The 18,972-nt window shown below is 48.4% G+C and overlaps 1 protein-coding gene across 4 annotated transcripts in view; it reads right to left on the bottom strand.

Annotated features, from left to right (window-relative positions):
• LOC139410952 (smoothelin b) overlaps positions 1–18,972 on the bottom strand; it is a 93,265-nt gene that overhangs the window by 55,202 nt on the left and 19,091 nt on the right. For all 4 annotated transcript variants that reach the window (XM_071156658.1, XM_071156660.1, XM_071156657.1 and 1 more), the window contains exons 2-5: positions 10,175–10,338; positions 8,442–8,520; positions 8,115–8,193; positions 2,544–2,623 (exon numbers count right to left, since the gene is read on the bottom strand). In XM_071156658.1, the coding sequence (XP_071012759.1) occupies positions 2,544–2,623; positions 8,115–8,193; positions 8,442–8,520; positions 10,175–10,338 (402 nt within the window). The remainder of the gene's footprint in view (positions 1–2,543; positions 2,624–8,114; positions 8,194–8,441; positions 8,521–10,174; positions 10,339–18,972) is intronic.

Raw genomic sequence — 18,972 nt, 5'->3', positions numbered from 1 at the left:
GGGGGGGGCTCGATGCGCAGTTTCTCTAGAGATAAATCAGATCAAGCCCGAGCTGTGCAATGTAGTAGGGAGTTGTAGAGTCCAACGGGCCAATATTCTAAATAGTTTCGCGCAGAAACCATGGTAATTACCTACAATGGCCATAATCCATTGTGCGCCCGCCTACTTGTCCGGTCTGTGTGGAGCAGACACGGAGAGAAGTGAGAAAGAGCAATCGAGAGGGACAGAAAAACAGTTGCTTCGTGAGGTATCTCTACCTGAAAATACATGATCTTTGATTGATAGTTGGTATTCAGCAGTCATAGAAGTATGCCTTATTTACTTTGAAGAACTACAAAATAGTGATTTTGTCAGACAGCATAGGCAAAGATGAGATGATGACTTGGAATTAATTAATAAAGTAATCAAATAAAATAAATGTAATATACAAAACTGTCACACCCTGATCTGTTTCACCTGTCTTGTGCTGGTCTCTCGAGGTGTCACCCATTTTCCCCATTATCCCCTATGCATTTATTTCTGTGTTTTCTGTTTGTCTGTTGCCAGTTCGTCTAGTCTCATCAAGCCTACCAGCGTTTTCCCCAATACTCCTGTTTTTCTCTCTAGTCCCTGTTTTCTAGTTTTCCTGGTTTTGACCATTCTGCCTGCCCTGACCTTGCCTGCCCTGACCTTGTGACACTGCCCTGAATTACTGACCTCTGCCTGCTCTGACCCTGAGCCTGCCTGCCGTTCTGTACCTTTCAGACTCTGCTCTGAATTACTGACCTCTGCCTGCCCTGACCCTGAGCCTGCCTGCCGTTCTGTACCTTTCAGACTCTGCTCTGAATTACTGACCTCTGCCTGCCCTGACCCTGAGCCTGCCTGCCATTCTGTACCTTTCAGACTCTGCTCTGAATTACTGACCTCAGCCTGCCCTGACCCTGAGCCTGCCTGCCATTCTGTACCTTTCAGACTCTGCTCTGAATTACTGACCTCTGCCTGCCCTGACCCTGAGCCTGCCTGCCATTCTGTACCTTTCAGACTCTGCCCTGGATTACTGACCTCTGCCTGCCCTGACCCTGAGCCTGCCTGCCATTCTGTACCTTTCAGACTCTGCTCTGAATTACTGACCTCTGTCTGCCCCATTCTAGTAATACACTTTTGCTACTTTCAAACTCAGCACTACTAAAAGTGTCGTGTTTTTACGGACTGTTGTGTTTTTCTGGACATTACTATAGTATTTACAACAATGCTTTTTTGCAGATAATACTGTAGTATTAACATTCTATAGTAAGTACTACACATGATTGAGGGATACTACAATTTGTAGTATAGCATTCTAGAGTATACTACAGTTTACTATAGGATTCTATAATAAGTACTGTAGTATTCTATAGTTTTTCATGTTGGTACAGATTCCCGGCTGAGCATGCAGCCTAACCCGCATCACCAACCCAATTCTTACAGGAATGACGGCATACAATAGGAATTAACTTTACCCAACAGAGATCCTGTCTTTAGAAAACAGAGCAGGGAGTACAGACAAACTGATCGTGCAACAGTGATAAGATAGCATCTAGCCCCAGGCAAGCAGTTCTGAAAAATGATTACGTTGTTACTATTACGTCTTTCAGCATTATCAGCACATAAACTCATCAGTCAATCTGCAATGCTTTCACAGGAAACTGTCATATTGAAATTAACTGAAGCTATTAGGGTTACGAATACAGTAGTTCACTTCACTGACCACAAGGGGGCCTCTCCTAACCAAATGTGTAAAGGGCTTTGACATGCAAAGCCTCAAATCTGAAAGGGGGAAAAAGGAAACAAGAGAGGTGAGAAGGAGGAATATAGAATGGGAGAGAGACTACCATCCCTCTTCCCTTCAATCTCCGACACACAGATGGACAGATAGGCACGCACAGACACGCCCAAGTTCTGGTTGCCACACATAATCAAAACATAATCATTTCCCTTTAGTGTGATGTGAGAGTTTGGAGAGTGACAGCCTGGGTAACCAGTAGTGTGTAGAATGACAGGCCTGGCTCGCAGGGTGCTTATCACAAAGGATTTACTGCCTATACCAAACACCAGAGCCTGAACAAATCTCCTCTCCTCTCAGTCTCTGAGTGTACTTAGCCAGAAATGAATGAGGTATGAAGAATGAAAATACATTCCTTGCGTCGTGGCAGCCACTTTGGCGCAAGCTCGCCTGCGTGTCTGTCAGTTTATGTGTTCGGAACATGGTGAAGAGAAGACACAGTCATGAGACAGACAGTGTCTGACGGAGTCACATGCCTGGGTGTTGTTGTTGTCTGCATTCTTCATTGTGGCAGAAAAAATGGTCACTGTTCTCTGCAAACATATACTCAACACCCACAACTGAGTCTGTGCTGCTAATTAAAGTTGACGTGTAAGTTGCAACATGATCTCTCTTCATATAAAAAAGTTTGAGGCATTGACAGCCAGTCAGATCATACAGCTGTCATAATCAAACCTGTTTGCCACCTCCTCTCTCACTCACTCACTCACTCACTCACTCACTCACTCACTCACTCACTCACCCCTGCTCCCAGGCTGTTTTGGAGATCCAGGCCCTCAGATTCCAGGCATCGGCCGGTGGTTCCCCCTTTCTGCCCTGTACCTGAAACACACACCACATCCAACTGGTTACACACTGACTGATGAGGGGGGAGACAATACAAACCTATCAAATCTCCAATGGGAGCTGAGGAGACACACTTATGGAGAAGCTAAAGTGGTTTATTTGTCAAGACAGGAGCTTACTACTGAATGAACAAGCCAGATAGGGTGAGAAGGACAGAGAACAAGAGGGTGAAAATAGAGAAAGGGAGAACCTCTGGGCAACAGGGGACAGGATTATTATAGAGTAGTATCCTAACATGTCCTTCAACTTATCAGGTAGCAGGGGAGTGCTGTATGCCTGCCCCCCTGGAGAGATGTGTGTACTGTAAGTGTTCTCCTCTTCCTCCTCATATCTGTTCCTTCTCCTCCTCTACCTCCATCTCTGTTCCTTCTCCTCCTCTACCTCCATCTCTGTTCCTTCTCCTCCTCCTCTACCTCCATCTCCGTTCCTTCTCCTCCTCCTCTACCTCCATCTCTGTTCCTTCTCCTCCTCCATCTCTGTTCCTTCTCCTCCTCCTCTACCTCCATCTCCACCTTCTCCTCCTCCTCTACCTCCATCTCTGTTCCTTCTCCTCCTCCTCTACCTCCATCTCTGTTCCTTCTCCTCCTCCTCTACCTCCATCTCTGTTCCTTCTCCTCCTCCTCTACCTCCATCTCCGTTCCTTCTCCATCTCTGTTCCTTCTCCTCCTCCTCTACCTCCATCTCTGTTCCTTCTCCTCCTCCTCTACCTCCATCTCTGTTCCTTCTCCTCCTCTTCTACCTCCATCTCTATTCCTTCTCCTCCTCCTCTACCTCCATCTCTGTTCCTTCTCCTCCTCCTCTACCTCCATCTCTGTTCCTTCTCCTCCTCCTCTACCTCCATCTCCGTTCCTTCTCCATCTCTGTTCCTTCTCCTCCTCCTCTACCTCCATCTCCATTCCTTCTCCTCCTCCATCTCTGTTCCAACTCCCCCTCCCCCTCCTCTACGTCCATCTCTGTTCCTTCTCCTCCTCTACCTCCATCTCTGTTCCTTCTCCTCCTCCTCTAACTCCATCTCTGTTCCTTCTCCTCCTCCTCTACCTCCATCACTGTTCCTTCTCCTCCTCCTCTACCTCCATCTCTGTTCCTTCTCCTCCTCCTCTACCTCCATCTCTGTTCCTTCTCCTCCTCTTCTACCTCCATCTCTATTCCTTCTCCTCCTCCTCTACCTCCATCTCTGTTCCTTCTCCTCCTCCTCTACCTCCATCTCTGTTCCTTCTCCTCCTCCTCTACCTCCATCTCCGTTCCTTCTCCATCTCTGTTCCTTCTCCTCCTCCTCTACCTCCATCTCCATTCCTTCTCCTCCTCCATCTCTGTTCCAACTCCCCCTCCCCCTCCTCTACGTCCATCTCTGTTCCTTCTCCTCCTCTACCTCCAGCTCTGTTCCTTCTCCTCCAACTCCATCTCTGTTCCTTCTCCTCCTCCTCTACCTCCAGCTCTGTTCCTTCTCCTCCTCCTCTAACTCCATCTCTGTTCCTTCTCCTCCTCCTCTACCTCCATCTCTGTTCCTTCTCCTCCTCCTCTACGTCCATCTCTGTTCCTTCTCCTCCTCCTCTACCTTCATCTCTGTTCCTTCTCCTCCTCCTCTACCTCCATCTCTGTTCCTTCTCCTCCTCCTCTACCTCCATCTCTGTTTCTTCTCCTCCTCCTCTACCTCCATCTCTGTTCCTTCTCCTCCTCCTCTACCTCCATCTCTGTTCCTTCTCCTCCTCCTCTACGTCCATCTCTGTTCCTTCTCCTCCTCCTCTACCTCCATCACTGTTCCTTCTCCTCCTCCTCTACCTCCATCTCTGTTCCTTCTCCTCTTCTACCTCCAGCTCTGTTCCTTCTCCTCCTCCTCTACCTCCATCTCTGTTCCTTCTCCTCTTCTACCTCCAGCTCTGTTCCTTCTCCTCCTCCTCTACCTCCATCTCTGTTCCTTCTCCTCCTCCTCTACGTCCATCTCTGTTCCTTCTCCTCCTCCTCTACCTCCATCTCTGTTCCTTCTCCTCCTCCTCTACGTCCATCTCTGTTCCTTCTCCTCCTCCTCTACCTTCATCTCTGTTCCTTCTCCTCCTCCTCTACCTCCATCTCTGTTCCTTCTCCTCCTCCTCTACCTCCATCTCTGTTTCTTCTCCTCCTCCTCTACCTCCATCTCTGTTCCTTCTCCTCCTCCTCTACCTCCATCTCTGTTCCTTCTCCTCCTCCTCTACGTCCATCTCTGTTCCTTCTCCTCCTCCTCTACCTCCATCACTGTTCCTTCTCCTCCTCCTCTACCTCCATCTCTGTTCCTTCTCCTCTTCTACCTCCAGCTCTGTTCCTTCTCCTCCTCCTCTACCTCCATCTCTGTTCCTTCTCCTCTTCTACCTCCAGCTCTGTTCCTTCTCCTCCTCCTCTACCTCCATCTCTGTTCCTTCTCCTCCTCCTCTACGTCCATCTCTGTTCCTTCTCCTCCTCCTCTACCTCCATCTCTGTTCCTTCTCCTCCTCCTCTACCTCCATCACTGTTCCTTCTCCTCCTCCTCTACCTCCAGCTCTGTTCCTTCTCCTTCTCCTCCTCCTCTACCTCCATCTCTGTTTCTTCTCCTCCTCCTCTACCTCCATCTCTGTTCCTTCTCCTCTTCTACCTCCAGCTCTGTTCCTTCTCCTCCTCCTCTACCTCCATCTCTGTTCCTTCTCCTCCTCCTCTACCTCCATCTCTGTTCCTTCTCCTCCTCCTCTACCTCCATCTCTGTTTCTTCTCCTCCTCCTCTACCTCCATCTCTGTTCCTTCTCCTCCTCCTCTACGTCCATCTCTGTTCCTTCTCCTCCTCCTCTACCTCCATCTCTGTCCCTTCTCCTCCTCCTCTACCTCCATCTCTGCTCCTTCTCCTCTTCTACCTCCAGCTCTGTTCCTTCTCCTCCTCCTCTACCTCCATCTCTGTTCCTTCTCCTCCTTCTCCTCCTCCATCTCTGTTCCTTCTCCTCCTCCTCTACCTCCATCTCCACCTTCTCCTCCTCCTCTACCTCCATCTCTGTTCCTTCTCCTCCTCCTCTACCTCCATCTCTGTTCCTTCTCCTCCTCCTCTACCTCCATCTCTGTTCCTTCTCCTCCTCCTCTACCTCCATCTCCGTTCCTTCTCCATCTCTGTTCCTTCTCCTCCTCCTCTACCTCCATCTCTGTTCCTTCTCCTCCTCCTCTACCTCCATCTCTGTTCCTTCTCCTCCTCTTCTACCTCCATCTCTATTCCTTCTCCTCCTCCTCTACCTCCATCTCTGTTCCTTCTCCTCCTCCTCTACCTCCATCTCTGTTCCTTCTCCTCCTCCTCTACCTCCATCTCCGTTCCTTCTCCATCTCTGTTCCTTCTCCTCCTCCTCTACCTCCATCTCCATTCCTTCTCCTCCTCCATCTCTGTTCCAACTCCCCCTCCCCCTCCTCTACGTCCATCTCTGTTCCTTCTCCTCCTCTACCTCCATCTCTGTTCCTTCTCCTCCTCCTCTAACTCCATCTCTGTTCCTTCTCCTCCTCCTCTACCTCCATCACTGTTCCTTCTCCTCCTCCTCTACCTCCATCTCTGTTCCTTCTCCTCCTCCTCTACCTCCATCTCTGTTCCTTCTCCTCCTCTTCTACCTCCATCTCTATTCCTTCTCCTCCTCCTCTACCTCCATCTCTGTTCCTTCTCCTCCTCCTCTACCTCCATCTCTGTTCCTTCTCCTCCTCCTCTACCTCCATCTCCGTTCCTTCTCCATCTCTGTTCCTTCTCCTCCTCCTCTACCTCCATCTCCATTCCTTCTCCTCCTCCATCTCTGTTCCAACTCCCCCTCCCCCTCCTCTACGTCCATCTCTGTTCCTTCTCCTCCTCTACCTCCAGCTCTGTTCCTTCTCCTCCAACTCCATCTCTGTTCCTTCTCCTCCTCCTCTACCTCCAGCTCTGTTCCTTCTCCTCCTCCTCTAACTCCATCTCTGTTCCTTCTCCTCCTCCTCTACCTCCATCTCTGTTCCTTCTCCTCCTCCTCTACGTCCATCTCTGTTCCTTCTCCTCCTCCTCTACCTTCATCTCTGTTCCTTCTCCTCCTCCTCTACCTCCATCTCTGTTCCTTCTCCTCCTCCTCTACCTCCATCTCTGTTTCTTCTCCTCCTCCTCTACCTCCATCTCTGTTCCTTCTCCTCCTCCTCTACCTCCATCTCTGTTCCTTCTCCTCCTCCTCTACGTCCATCTCTGTTCCTTCTCCTCCTCCTCTACCTCCATCACTGTTCCTTCTCCTCCTCCTCTACCTCCATCTCTGTTCCTTCTCCTCTTCTACCTCCAGCTCTGTTCCTTCTCCTCCTCCTCTACCTCCATCTCTGTTCCTTCTCCTCTTCTACCTCCAGCTCTGTTCCTTCTCCTCCTCCTCTACCTCCATCTCTGTTCCTTCTCCTCCTCCTCTACGTCCATCTCTGTTCCTTCTCCTCCTCCTCTACCTCCATCTCTGTTCCTTCTCCTCCTCCTCTACGTCCATCTCTGTTCCTTCTCCTCCTCCTCTACCTTCATCTCTGTTCCTTCTCCTCCTCCTCTACCTCCATCTCTGTTCCTTCTCCTCCTCCTCTACCTCCATCTCTGTTTCTTCTCCTCCTCCTCTACCTCCATCTCTGTTCCTTCTCCTCCTCCTCTACCTCCATCTCTGTTCCTTCTCCTCCTCCTCTACGTCCATCTCTGTTCCTTCTCCTCCTCCTCTACCTCCATCACTGTTCCTTCTCCTCCTCCTCTACCTCCATCTCTGTTCCTTCTCCTCTTCTACCTCCAGCTCTGTTCCTTCTCCTCCTCCTCTACCTCCATCTCTGTTCCTTCTCCTCTTCTACCTCCAGCTCTGTTCCTTCTCCTCCTCCTCTACCTCCATCTCTGTTCCTTCTCCTCCTCCTCTACGTCCATCTCTGTTCCTTCTCCTCCTCCTCTACCTCCATCTCTGTTCCTTCTCCTCCTCCTCTACCTCCATCACTGTTCCTTCTCCTCCTCCTCTACCTCCAGCTCTGTTCCTTCTCCTTCTCCTCCTCCTCTACCTCCATCTCTGTTTCTTCTCCTCCTCCTCTACCTCCATCTCTGTTCCTTCTCCTCTTCTACCTCCAGCTCTGTTCCTTCTCCTCCTCCTCTACCTCCATCTCTGTTCCTTCTCCTCCTCCTCTACCTCCATCTCTGTTCCTTCTCCTCCTCCTCTACCTCCATCTCTGTTTCTTCTCCTCCTCCTCTACCTCCATCTCTGTTCCTTCTCCTCCTCCTCTACGTCCATCTCTGTTCCTTCTCCTCCTCCTCTACCTCCATCTCTGTCCCTTCTCCTCCTCCTCTACCTCCATCTCTGCTCCTTCTCCTCTTCTACCTCCAGCTCTGTTCCTTCTCCTCCTCCTCTACCTCCATCTCTGTTCCTTCTCCTCCATCTCTACCTCCATCTCTGTTCCTTCTTCTCCTCCTCCTCTAACTCCATCTCTGTTCCTTCTCTTCCTCCTCTACCTCCAGCTCCTCCTCCTCCTCTGTACTCACCCTGCTGCTCCTCGTCTCGGAGGCGGCGGATGGCAGCTCTGATCAGTTTCCTCTCCTCATACTCAGTGGCCCCGCGCAGCTGGAATACACAGACAGGACAGCCATCAACACAGGGAGAGTGATGCTCAGAACCATTCATGTGGATGGGGAGACAAACTCAGAGGGCCACATAGAGAGATGCAGAAACAGATGAGTGAGACTGGCTGACTTGTAATTGATTTACTAATCTAGAGCAGTATGTGCATAGAGATTTGTGAAAGATTGATATTGATGATGTCTAACTGTAAATTCACAAGTAATGTGTGTGGTGTACATCACTGTTCTCACCAGTCCAGTCAGTTCCTCCATGTCCTGGATGGCTTGTAGTTTCACAGAGAGCATGTTTAGGGAGTCACCCAAATCTGACCTGAGATACAGACACACAAACAGAAACACACACTGACACATCAGAGTGCTGCTTTCATGGTAGTTGGTGATGCTTGACCCTGCTCATGTGTTAAGGTGGCCAGAAGGGCAGTGTAATCCACATTCAGAGGCATCCTGCAGTGTTGTGTGCCTCACTGGCTCCACTCCTGGAGTAAATCAAGACGCCAGACAGTTTTTCTTGGCCGGGAAGAAAACTTTTTTTTTTTGCGAAAAAGATTCCCAAATCCAGCCTAGAAAAAGTGACAGCATGATAGACATGTAAAGGAGAGAGAAGCACATTGCCAGGCAAAAACGTCTTCCTCCTCTCTGTCGTCATATAGCTCTCCATTTCTCTGCCTCTTTTTTCTTCCTCTCTGACTCATTCCCCCTCTCTTTCCCTCTCTCCTCGCCTCATTGGAATTGGAGGATGTGTGGAACTTGGAATAGAATATTTGACATTCCCGCAGTGAGTAGAAAAGGATAATATTGCTTTCAGGAGGCTGTGTGTGTGTGTGTGTGTGTGTGTGTGCACGTGCTCGCAAGCCTCTATGGACACGTGCATACATGTGGCAAATAGACATATTCTTCCAGCTTTAAAAAGGGGCACCTCTGTTATTTATGTAACCCAAGTAATCCTACTACCCAGCAAACGGATCCCATTTAACAGTCATTGTCCCTAATGTGATCCAGTAGGAGCAGAGATGTAGGAGGGCCAGCGTCCTCCTCATGTTGTGGATCTGCAGCCCAGAACACGAGTCAACTAGGAGCAGTTGTCTGCTGGGGCCCTTCCCGGCTGGCTGCAGTAAGCTGCTGTAGTAGAGCCAGTCATTAATTAGCAGAGAGGAGCAGCAAGCCAGCATGGCCCACAGGATTCAGCCTAGACACTCCAGCCTGAAATCCCTCACTACCATTACAGCCCAATGAAAACCGGTAAAAAGTACAATGGTGATGATGATTGGCACACGAAGGGATGTTGTTGTCTTGTTAGTCTTGTTTCTGATTGGGTTGTAATGAAAAACAAACGGGTGTAAAAACAGATGACAGGAGGCAACGACTGCAGACTCGTCAGTCTTTCCGTTTGCTATGGCTGCGCGGCGTGACGGGTTCTGGCGGCCGCGCATCGCTGAACCGGTAAAACGTTCAAGCCTGCTGTAACGGGTCAATAAAGACTAATGAAATACAAAAGAAATAAAAAACACGTAGACGACTGTATTGACGTCTTTACTTCCAGGGATATGGCTGGTAGCCTAATAGAATGTGTCTGGATGCGTCTGTAGGCTACATGACAGTGATACTGTTAGGAATAGGAGTAAATGTATGAGAATACATACAGTACACACAACTTATTAAACGTTATGCCTACACAGGTGTGTATTTGCATAACAAAATATTGCATATGAGTTCTTCTACCTCCCCTGTTTTTTATGGACTCCCTGTCATGGTTTTTCCAGATCTGCATTGTTGTGGCCCAACTTCCCAGAATGCCTCCCTGGAGAAGGAGAGGGAGTGCTGCATCTGGGTTTCTGTGCTTGTTGTCTCAGAGTTTCCAGGCAGCTCATCTGGACTGCTACAATCTGTCATGGATAATGGGTCTGTATGCAAGCGTGAGTGTGTGTGTGTGTGTGTGTGTGTGTATTCAGATTCAGGAGGCTCACCTATTTGTGAGCTGGTTCTCTTTGTCGTCATTCTGGTTGAGGCGTTTGTGCCGGAAGCGTTTGCTGGCCAGGGCTGCCTCCATGTCCTCTATCTCTCTCCTCCTCAGCTCTCTGATGGCTGAACGGATCAGCCGCCGTTCATCCAGGTCCATCGTCCCATCCAGCTACACACACACACAGAGGGGAAGAGCAGGAGTGTCAGCAATGGAGAGCAAGCACATAGGGACACACACATCTAAGAGACAGACTCAGCACCAAGATAAAGTTACTAAGAGGGCAGTTGAAACCAGTGCGGGGGCACAATTTAGGGAAGTTCTTGCATTGGAATTATATTGAATTCGGCTTATATCACGCCGTGTCCTCTGTCCTGTAAAGACAAACCACTGTGGCAGGCAGGGCAGTCGAAGCCCCTCTGGAACTGCCTCTTCAAGTTCATCCCAGTCTCTCCATGGGAAACAGGCCCTACCCTCTTCTCTTCTCCCCAGCCTGCTTTGCATGGTAGCCCTCTGGCCCTCTGTAATTAAACCACTCTTAAGCTCGCTAAGAGATGTGCGTTTACACGAGGCCAGAGTTCTGGCGCCCCTGCCCCGCTGAGCACACACGGCAGAATCCCCTGCAATCTTGAACATTTTATCCCTGATCTCTGATCAGTCGTAGACCACAAAGTTACATGGAATTCTACTTTAATGAGTCAAAATTAATTTCATGGAGCATGAGCAGAAGGAAGTGTCAGTAGTATGTCTGTGAGAGCCAGGCAGCATTGTGCTGTTGCTGCAGGTGGGCCGTGGCTTAGCTTACAGAGTGTGGTGGGGAGTCATGGGGTCAGTGGGGCTTACATGAGCTTTTATAGTTTGGCGACAAGTGATTTAACTTCAATAAAGCACAGAGTGAGGACCACCTGAGAATGGAGCAGAGGATGAGAAACAGACAGCTTCCCAGCTGTTGCTGAGCTAATGGGCTGTAGGAGGGAGTCTGGGCCAGGCTGACTGTAAACCTACTGGGCTGTAGGAGGGAGGCTGGGCCAGGCTGACTGTAAACCTACTGGGCTGTAGGAGGGAGGCTGGGCCAGGCTGACTGTAAACCTACTGGGCTGTAGGAGGGAGTCTGGGCCAGGCTGACTGTAAACCTACTGGGCTGTAGGAGGGAGGCTGGGCCAGGCTGACTGTAAACCTATTGGGCTGTAGGAGGGAGGCTGGGCCAGGCAGATTGTAAACCTACTGGGCTGTAGGAGGGAGGCTGGGCCAGGCTGACTGTAAACCTACTGGGCTGTAGGAGGGAGGCTGGGCCAGGCTGACTGTAAACCTACTGGGCTGTAGGAGGGAGTCTGGGCCAGGCTGACTGTAAACCTACTGGGCTGTAGTAGGAGGGAGGCTGGGCCAGGCTGACTGTAAACCTACTGGGCTGTAGGAGGGAGGCTGGGCCAGGCTGACTGTAAACCTACTGGGCTGTAGGAGGGAGGCTGGGCCAGGCTGACTGTAAACCTACTGGGCTGTAGGAGGGAGGCTGGGCCAGGCTGACTATAGACCTACTGGGCTGTAGGAGGGAGGCTGGGCCAGGCTGACTGTAAACCTACTGGGCTGTAGGAGGGAGGCTGGGCCAGGCTGACTGTAAACCTACTGGGCTGTAGGAGGGAGGTTGGGCCAGGCTGACTGTAAACCTACTGGGCTGTAGGAGGGAGGCTGTGCCAGGCTGACTGTAAACCTACTGGGCTGTAGGAGGGAGGCTGGGCCAGGCTGACTGTAAACCTACTGGGCTGTAGGAGAGAGGCTGGGCCAGGCTGACTGTAAACCTACTGAGCTCTAGGAGAGAGGCTGGGCCAGGCAGAAGGCGTTAGCATGCTTCAGTCTACTGACGCCTAGCCGAATGAGTGTGCTCGTATACTCCCTTAAAAGGCCTTCAGTTGAAAAAATGAGAAAAAAGCAGCAATAGTACTGGTTGTCCATTTTGAGATGCTGTAACCAGTCTACACTTACTCAAAATAGTCTGAATTAATCTAAGACAACTCAAGAAATCTGTCATAAATGTTTTACATTTTTGCCATGGGGATCTTAGTCGCACAATTTTACATCTAAATAAGATGTTTGTATTTCTCAAGTGAGAAATGTGCATGAAAACAATTAGTCTCTAGTTAAATGACAAAACAAGTCATTAAAGAATCCCTACTGTTGAACAATCACAGACGAAGGGGTGTAGACTTGGGCTATCAACTTCGGCTTGCCTCGAGAAAAATGTTTGTGTGCCCATCCTCAAGTTGCTCCATCTGTTAGAGTTATTTTATTAAACAGAGACAGGAAGTGTACATGTGTGCATGTGTCTGTATGTGTGCAGACACACACAGAAGCCGGGAAAGCCAACTGCATTATATAAGCGGGTTGACATTTATTGGGATGACTCATGTACTGGAGGTAGCTCTGCAGGGTAGTCACTAGCCGGCAAAGCCACAAAGTCATAAAATCTGATTTTAAACCTAACCCTAACCTTAACCACACTGCTAACCTTATACCTAACCCTAACCTTAACCACACTGCTAACCTTATACCTAACCCTAACCTTAACCACACTGCTAACCTTATACCTAACCCTAACCTTAACCACACTGCTAACCTTATACCTAACCCTAACCTTAACCACACTGCTAACCTTATACCTAACCCTAACCTTAACCACACTGCTAACCTTATACCTAACCCTAACCTTAAATTAAGACCAAAAAACACATTTTTGTTTTCATGAATTCTTAGGATATATAGTCAATTTTGACTTTGCGGCTGGCCCATGTAGTGGAAATTGCTCCGCTCTGTCTCCAGGACACGATTCATCCCAATCAACCTGCCTGCATTAATGTGAGTGATAGCAGCACAAAGTGATGGGAGTAGGGAGAGTAGGGAGAGAAAAGGGAGGAGAGGGAGCCGTCCTCTGTCAGGTATGACAGGCAGCAGAGCTCTACTCCAGCATTGACTGAAGGAACCTGTCAACAAACACACGAGGGATGAACAGCACCATTTCCTCTGGCAGAGACTTTCCTGGACCAGCCCACATGGCCCAGCCACGTCATAATGGTGTACTAACTTACAATAGTAGTGTGGGGGCATGGGGGTTGTAAACCGGAGATCAAACAGACCACCCGTGAACAGCCCTGTGAATCGTAAAGGAGGAAGCAGAGGAGGTACAGTACTTTTCATGGGGAGGGACGGGGATGGGGGGGGGGGGGGGGGGGGGTCGCTGGATTTGAGGCCTCTCTGCGGTTTGGTAGAATGTAATTTGGAGAAATTTGGAGTGTTGAGCTGACCGAGGAGAAAATGTGTAAGAGGAGTAGAGACAGAGAGAGGGTAAGAGAAGAGAAAGGATATGAAGGACGGGGAGGGAAGGAGAGGTGGGAGGCAAAATACATTAGTAGTTAATGGTGGGATAGGATGACAGAGGGAGAGAGAGGAATGAAGCAAAAAGAGAGAGTCGGTCATGCCTAAAAATGGGCAGACAAGAGTAGGGTGGGAAAGGTTCAGTCATTCCTCACATTCCTGCTGACTCAGGAGGAGAGAGAAATCAGCTAAAGACAGGCACTGGGACAGACAGGCAGGCAGGCAGGCAGGCAGGCAGGCAGGCAGGCAGGCAGGCAGGCAGGCAGGCCTACACAGATGACACATGGGCTGGAAGCATGGCCAGAGAAGGAGAGGGTCGAGGGTGCAGAAAGAAGAGGAGTAAATGAAAAACACACTGTCACTTCCATTCTGTTTCTCTCTCGCACACTGTCTCGCACACACCACAGACAGCTCTCCCTTTCTGCACAATTGAGCTTATTGCTACATGAATGCCATGATTTGATTACACGTCCCATTATGCTGCCAAGTTGTTAACCGAGATTTTGTGATCGATTTCTTGTGATTAGAGATGTATTTATACATGTTTCAGATAACAGAGAAAGCGCCTGGAGCCTGGGAGAAAAATGTGAGACAAAAGGTGAGAGGTAGTCTAGCTAGAGCATGAATCAAGCACACCAAGTCCTCCACCATACGCTGCCTGTGTGGGAGGGAGGTCATCAAATACTTCCAAATTACATCCATTTCTGATGATGATCAGTTTAAAAAAAACAAGACCAATATGAAGAATGCCATAAAAAAAAGGTTATTAATCCGATGAACAGAGAATGCGATGGACTGCAGATTGACAGTGGTCCGGCTGGCATTACCAGCTGCCCAGATGAATTAGCCCAATCCTGCCCAACACAAACAGACAGACAGGGATTAAGATCACAAGGTGATGGTACAAGATGAAACATAATCCACAACTTGTGATCATCAGGACTCTGACCTTTCCCCCATGCCCACAGCACTTACAGCTTACAGCATCAGGTGGGTTCCAAACAGCCTCCAACTGGCCAGTAAATTGACAAGCTTAACCTAACATCAACCCTGATTGGTCCAGACATGCGGGGGCGAGGATATTACTGTCTGTTGGCAGCAGGCCGATGACTGGGCCGGTACAGGAAGGTTGAGTAATGATAAAGCAAATAAAACACACCTTTCACTTGGGCGTCTGCCAAGAAAAACACAATAACTGTTGCAGAACCAGACATGGAAACACACACAGAGTTCTTTGACTTTTGACCCCTAGAGGTGTATAACCCATATACAGGGAACCCACTGTAGTGGAATATGGCAGGACAGAAGGGAGAATCAAAGAAGGAAAGTATTGAACAGGTCTACAGTTCAGAACCTGCTCCAACGTGCATTTATCAAACTGAACCGCTGTTGCTTCCGGGTTACCAACCGTCACTTTGGTCAAACCAAACAATACTGATGGAGAAGGCAGCGTTTCCTGAGCCAAGGCACTATGCTCACAGGACTGAATGTTCTGTAGCCAGCACTGAGCTCTCTCCTGGACCAAGAGCACTCCGCTCTACCGGATTGTTCTGTCCTGAGCACCGTGACACTGGTGGGAAGGGAAGGAAGCCAAAATGCTATGTCACAGTTCACGACATCCGGAGGAAATGTGCATGAGTCAAGTACAAGAGATTAGCAATGGCTCACACACAGTAGAAAGCTACAGTAAACATCATTAGAACGTCAGCACGCTGAGTCACAACAGAGAGAGACATGTTATGACACAACCAGTCTCTCAGGAAACTGAACTGTGGCCTTGGTGGAGTCTCCTGATTCAGGTGGTTAGGGGTAGGGTTTGGGCACGAGGAGTGATGCGTTAGGAAACAGGAGGGGGGGGTGGGGGGTCGCAGACAGAAGAGAAGAGGGTGACGAAGATGGGCAGGCAGCCAATCATGTGATAGCCAGTGGATTCTACCATGCAGCCTCGAAGTCAGGTTATTGAAGTAGCAAACAAATGACATTTCAACGCTTTTCATTTCCTCCATCAAACCTCTGAAGTTATGAGCAAAGTTGAGAACCCTGTTTGAATGGCCCACAGGAAACTTGCCAAATGACTCTGTAAATATACTGTGGTAAACACGAGGAAAAGAAACAGACAATCCTAATTTTTCATAAGAAACCTCGTTAAGTCACGCAGCCCTCTGTGAGTCAACTTCCTGTAGATTAACAGCACACCAAATAAATAAATCTCCATGGAATGAAAACTCCCAAATTGTCCATAAAGGCATTCAGCTGTGGCTCAATCAATAACGGTCAAATAGAGGGTGATTATGGTGCACCAGAGCCCGCTCATAATGCCCACCAGCTGGGGAAAGGCTCCAAAGGATGCCCAGCACCCAGCCCATGCCGGTCTCTGCCTGTGGTGAAACACTACAGTAGGGAAAACAAACCAGAGCGTCTACATACCACCACAACGTGAAAGACATAGTCAGGAGTTAGGACTGAATGTTCTGTAGTCTTCTACACTTATGTTCAGTGCAGTCTGTGTCTTAACCAAAAGACATATAGCCCTGCTCTGGTCCCTCTCCCTGTAGGCTGACGGCCAGGCAAGCAGACCGACAAAGACACAGTGTCTCACTGCTGTGAGTCAGGGCAGAGGAGGACCAGCCACCAGCCTCTCCATGGTACTGAGTGACTCACAATCACACGGCCTGAGCAACGTCATGCTGCTTCTCCACTCCAGTCTCTAGCTACATCACAGCCTACGTCTGGCAGGAATCCCCCTCTCCTCCTCTTCCTCCTCCCACAACGGTCTCAGAGCACAACAGATCCTCAGGCTGTGCCGTTAACCTTTTGACTGACAGAGGGTGTTTGTAAATGAAAAAGTATTTCTCATTTACAGTTCAACTGTTTTTACTTAGTTAATTTGACAGGTATATCAAAATGAGTGTTTAGGGTGGGAACCCTGACGGGCAGCCAGCAAGAGCTCAAGTGAGTACGGCTGAAAAAACATTAAAAACAAATGATGAAAAATGTGTGCGGGTGTTTGTGTGTATGGTGGAGGGGGTGTAATAACTTCCAGCACGGGGGTTAGAGTGCAACCAAAGCAGCAGATCGGATCATTGCTTTAGAATCCAGTGTTAGCCCAGAATCAGTTTGTCCTTATAAGGCCACAGGACACTCGAAGAGAGTCAGAGCCTGAGCAGATTACCAGCTGCCACTGAGGAAGCCAGCCTGGCACAAGCCAAGAGATAGACAGAAACAAACAAACAAATAAACAAACAAACAAGAGGAGAGAGTGATCGAGACAACAGAGATAAACAACATATATAACGAGAGGGCCTTGGTTGTCCTGCTCTCCAACATCATGTTATTACCTTGGCATCCCTCCACTAGCCATCGACAGTCATGAAAGAGAACAAAGTCCATCATAAAAGACAGGTAAAACCTTATGAACCATTCCCTGATGCCACTAGCAAACAACTCAAGTCATACATACAGTACCACACCCAAAACAAAGGCCTCTAATATGTACCGAAGAATCCAGGGTCAGATTGCACCTCACTATACTGTGCAGCCATTGTCTGGAGAGGGGGAAGACAGAGCAAGAAAGAGAGATGAGATATGAAAGAGGGAGGGAAAACAGATCCTCTTCATGCAGGCCTGTGTTGTCAGGGAAGTTCCACGCAAGCGGGAAAATATCCCACCTCAGAGCTACATGGCAGGACAGTCAGAGGGCCAGGCCAGGAGGAACAGTGTTGTGTGTGTGTGTGTGTGTGTGTGTGTGTGTGTGTGTGTGTGTGTGTGTGTGTGTGTGTGTGTGTGTGTGTGTGTGTGTGTGTGAGAGAGAGAGGAGGGTACAGGATATGAAGGAAAGCCCTACGGGAGAGTAATGACGCACTGAGAGAGGATTGGAGACCTCATGCTATTGTGTGATCTGTACTCGGGCCTGATCATGCTGGGTGTGTTAGGGTCCAAAGTACAGTCACACGTTCTGGTAGTGTTGCATGTGCAGGTAGTCAATCATTAGCGAGTCACACCGACATGAGCGTTGACGTGAGGTCAGTGCCCCCAGCTGCACTGTAGGTTCAGTCCTACAGCGAGGGCATCTTCAAAGGTCCAATGCAACCCTTTCAATAGAAAGTTACACCCCCTTGAACTGTTTCTTGTGTTACAAAGTGGCATTGAAATAGATTACATTGTAATTTATGGCCATTAATCTACACAAAACACTGCATAATGTCAAAGTGAAAAGAAAATCAAAATCAAAAAATCTAATGAATTACCTAAAATATAGTTGTTGCATAAGCCTTCACCTCCTTTGTTTAGGCCCTAAATTAAAGTAGAATTTGGCTTAACAAATCACATAATAAGTTATATGGACTCACTCAGTGTGAAATAATAGGGATTGTCCCCCATACATGTACATACAACATCTGTAAGGACCCTTAGTCAAGTATTGAATTTCAAGCACAGACCAGGGAGCTTTTCGAAAGCCTCATAAAGAGGAGCAGTGATTGGTAGATGGGTAACAATAACAAATCAGACATTGAATACATATTTAAGCATGGTCAAGTTAATAATGATGTGGTGGATGATGTATTACCACCCAGACACATGATGCAGTAGTCTGTTTGAACTGAGCTACAGGACAGAAAGGTAACCGCTTAGGGAAAACTGAGGATGGATCAACAACATTGTAGTGACTCCACAATAATGACCTGAACGACAGAGTGAAAAGAAGACTACAAATATACAGAATAAAAATGTTCCAAAACATGCATATGCAAGCAACAAGGTGCTAAAGTAATACTGCAAAGAAAACATGGCAAAGGAATACACTTTCTGGCCTAAATGCAAAGCCTTATGTTTGGGACAAATCCAACACATCACTGAGTAACTGTCTCCTTATTTTTCAAGCATGGTGGTGGCTGCATCGTGGTATGGGTATGCTTGACATCGGCAAAGACTGGGGAGTTTTTCGGGATGAAAGAAATGGATGGAGCTAAGCAACCTGCTTTAGTGTGCTTTACACCAGTCACTGGGAGAGGAATTTTCCATTCAGCAGGACAATAACCTACAACACAAATCTACACTGGATTTGCTTACCAAGAAGACAGTGAATGTTCCTAATTAGCCGAGTTACAGTTTTGACTTAAATCTGCTTGAATATATAGTATATGGAAAGATATGAAAATTGCTGTTCAGCCATGATCCCCAACACCTTAACAGAGCTTGTAGAATTTTGAAAAGGAAATAGGCAAATATTGCACAATACAGGTGTGCAAATCTCTCATGAGACTTACACAAGAAGACTCTGCTGTAAACGCTGCCAAAGGTGTTTATAACGTTTTGACTCAGGGAGTTATATATACACAAAAGTATGTGGACACCTCTTCAAATTAGTGGATTTGGCTATTTCAGCCACACCCGTTGCTGACAGGTGTATAACATCGAGCACACAGTAATGCAATCTCC

The sequence above is a fragment of the Oncorhynchus clarkii genome, chromosome 6 (assembly GCF_045791955.1).
Source record: "Oncorhynchus clarkii lewisi isolate Uvic-CL-2024 chromosome 6, UVic_Ocla_1.0, whole genome shotgun sequence".
In the NCBI taxonomy this organism is placed as follows: domain Eukaryota; kingdom Metazoa; phylum Chordata; class Actinopteri; order Salmoniformes; family Salmonidae; genus Oncorhynchus; species Oncorhynchus clarkii.
The sequence above is the reverse complement of the archived record's forward strand: the minus strand, read 5'-3'. Positions and strand labels throughout refer to the sequence as shown.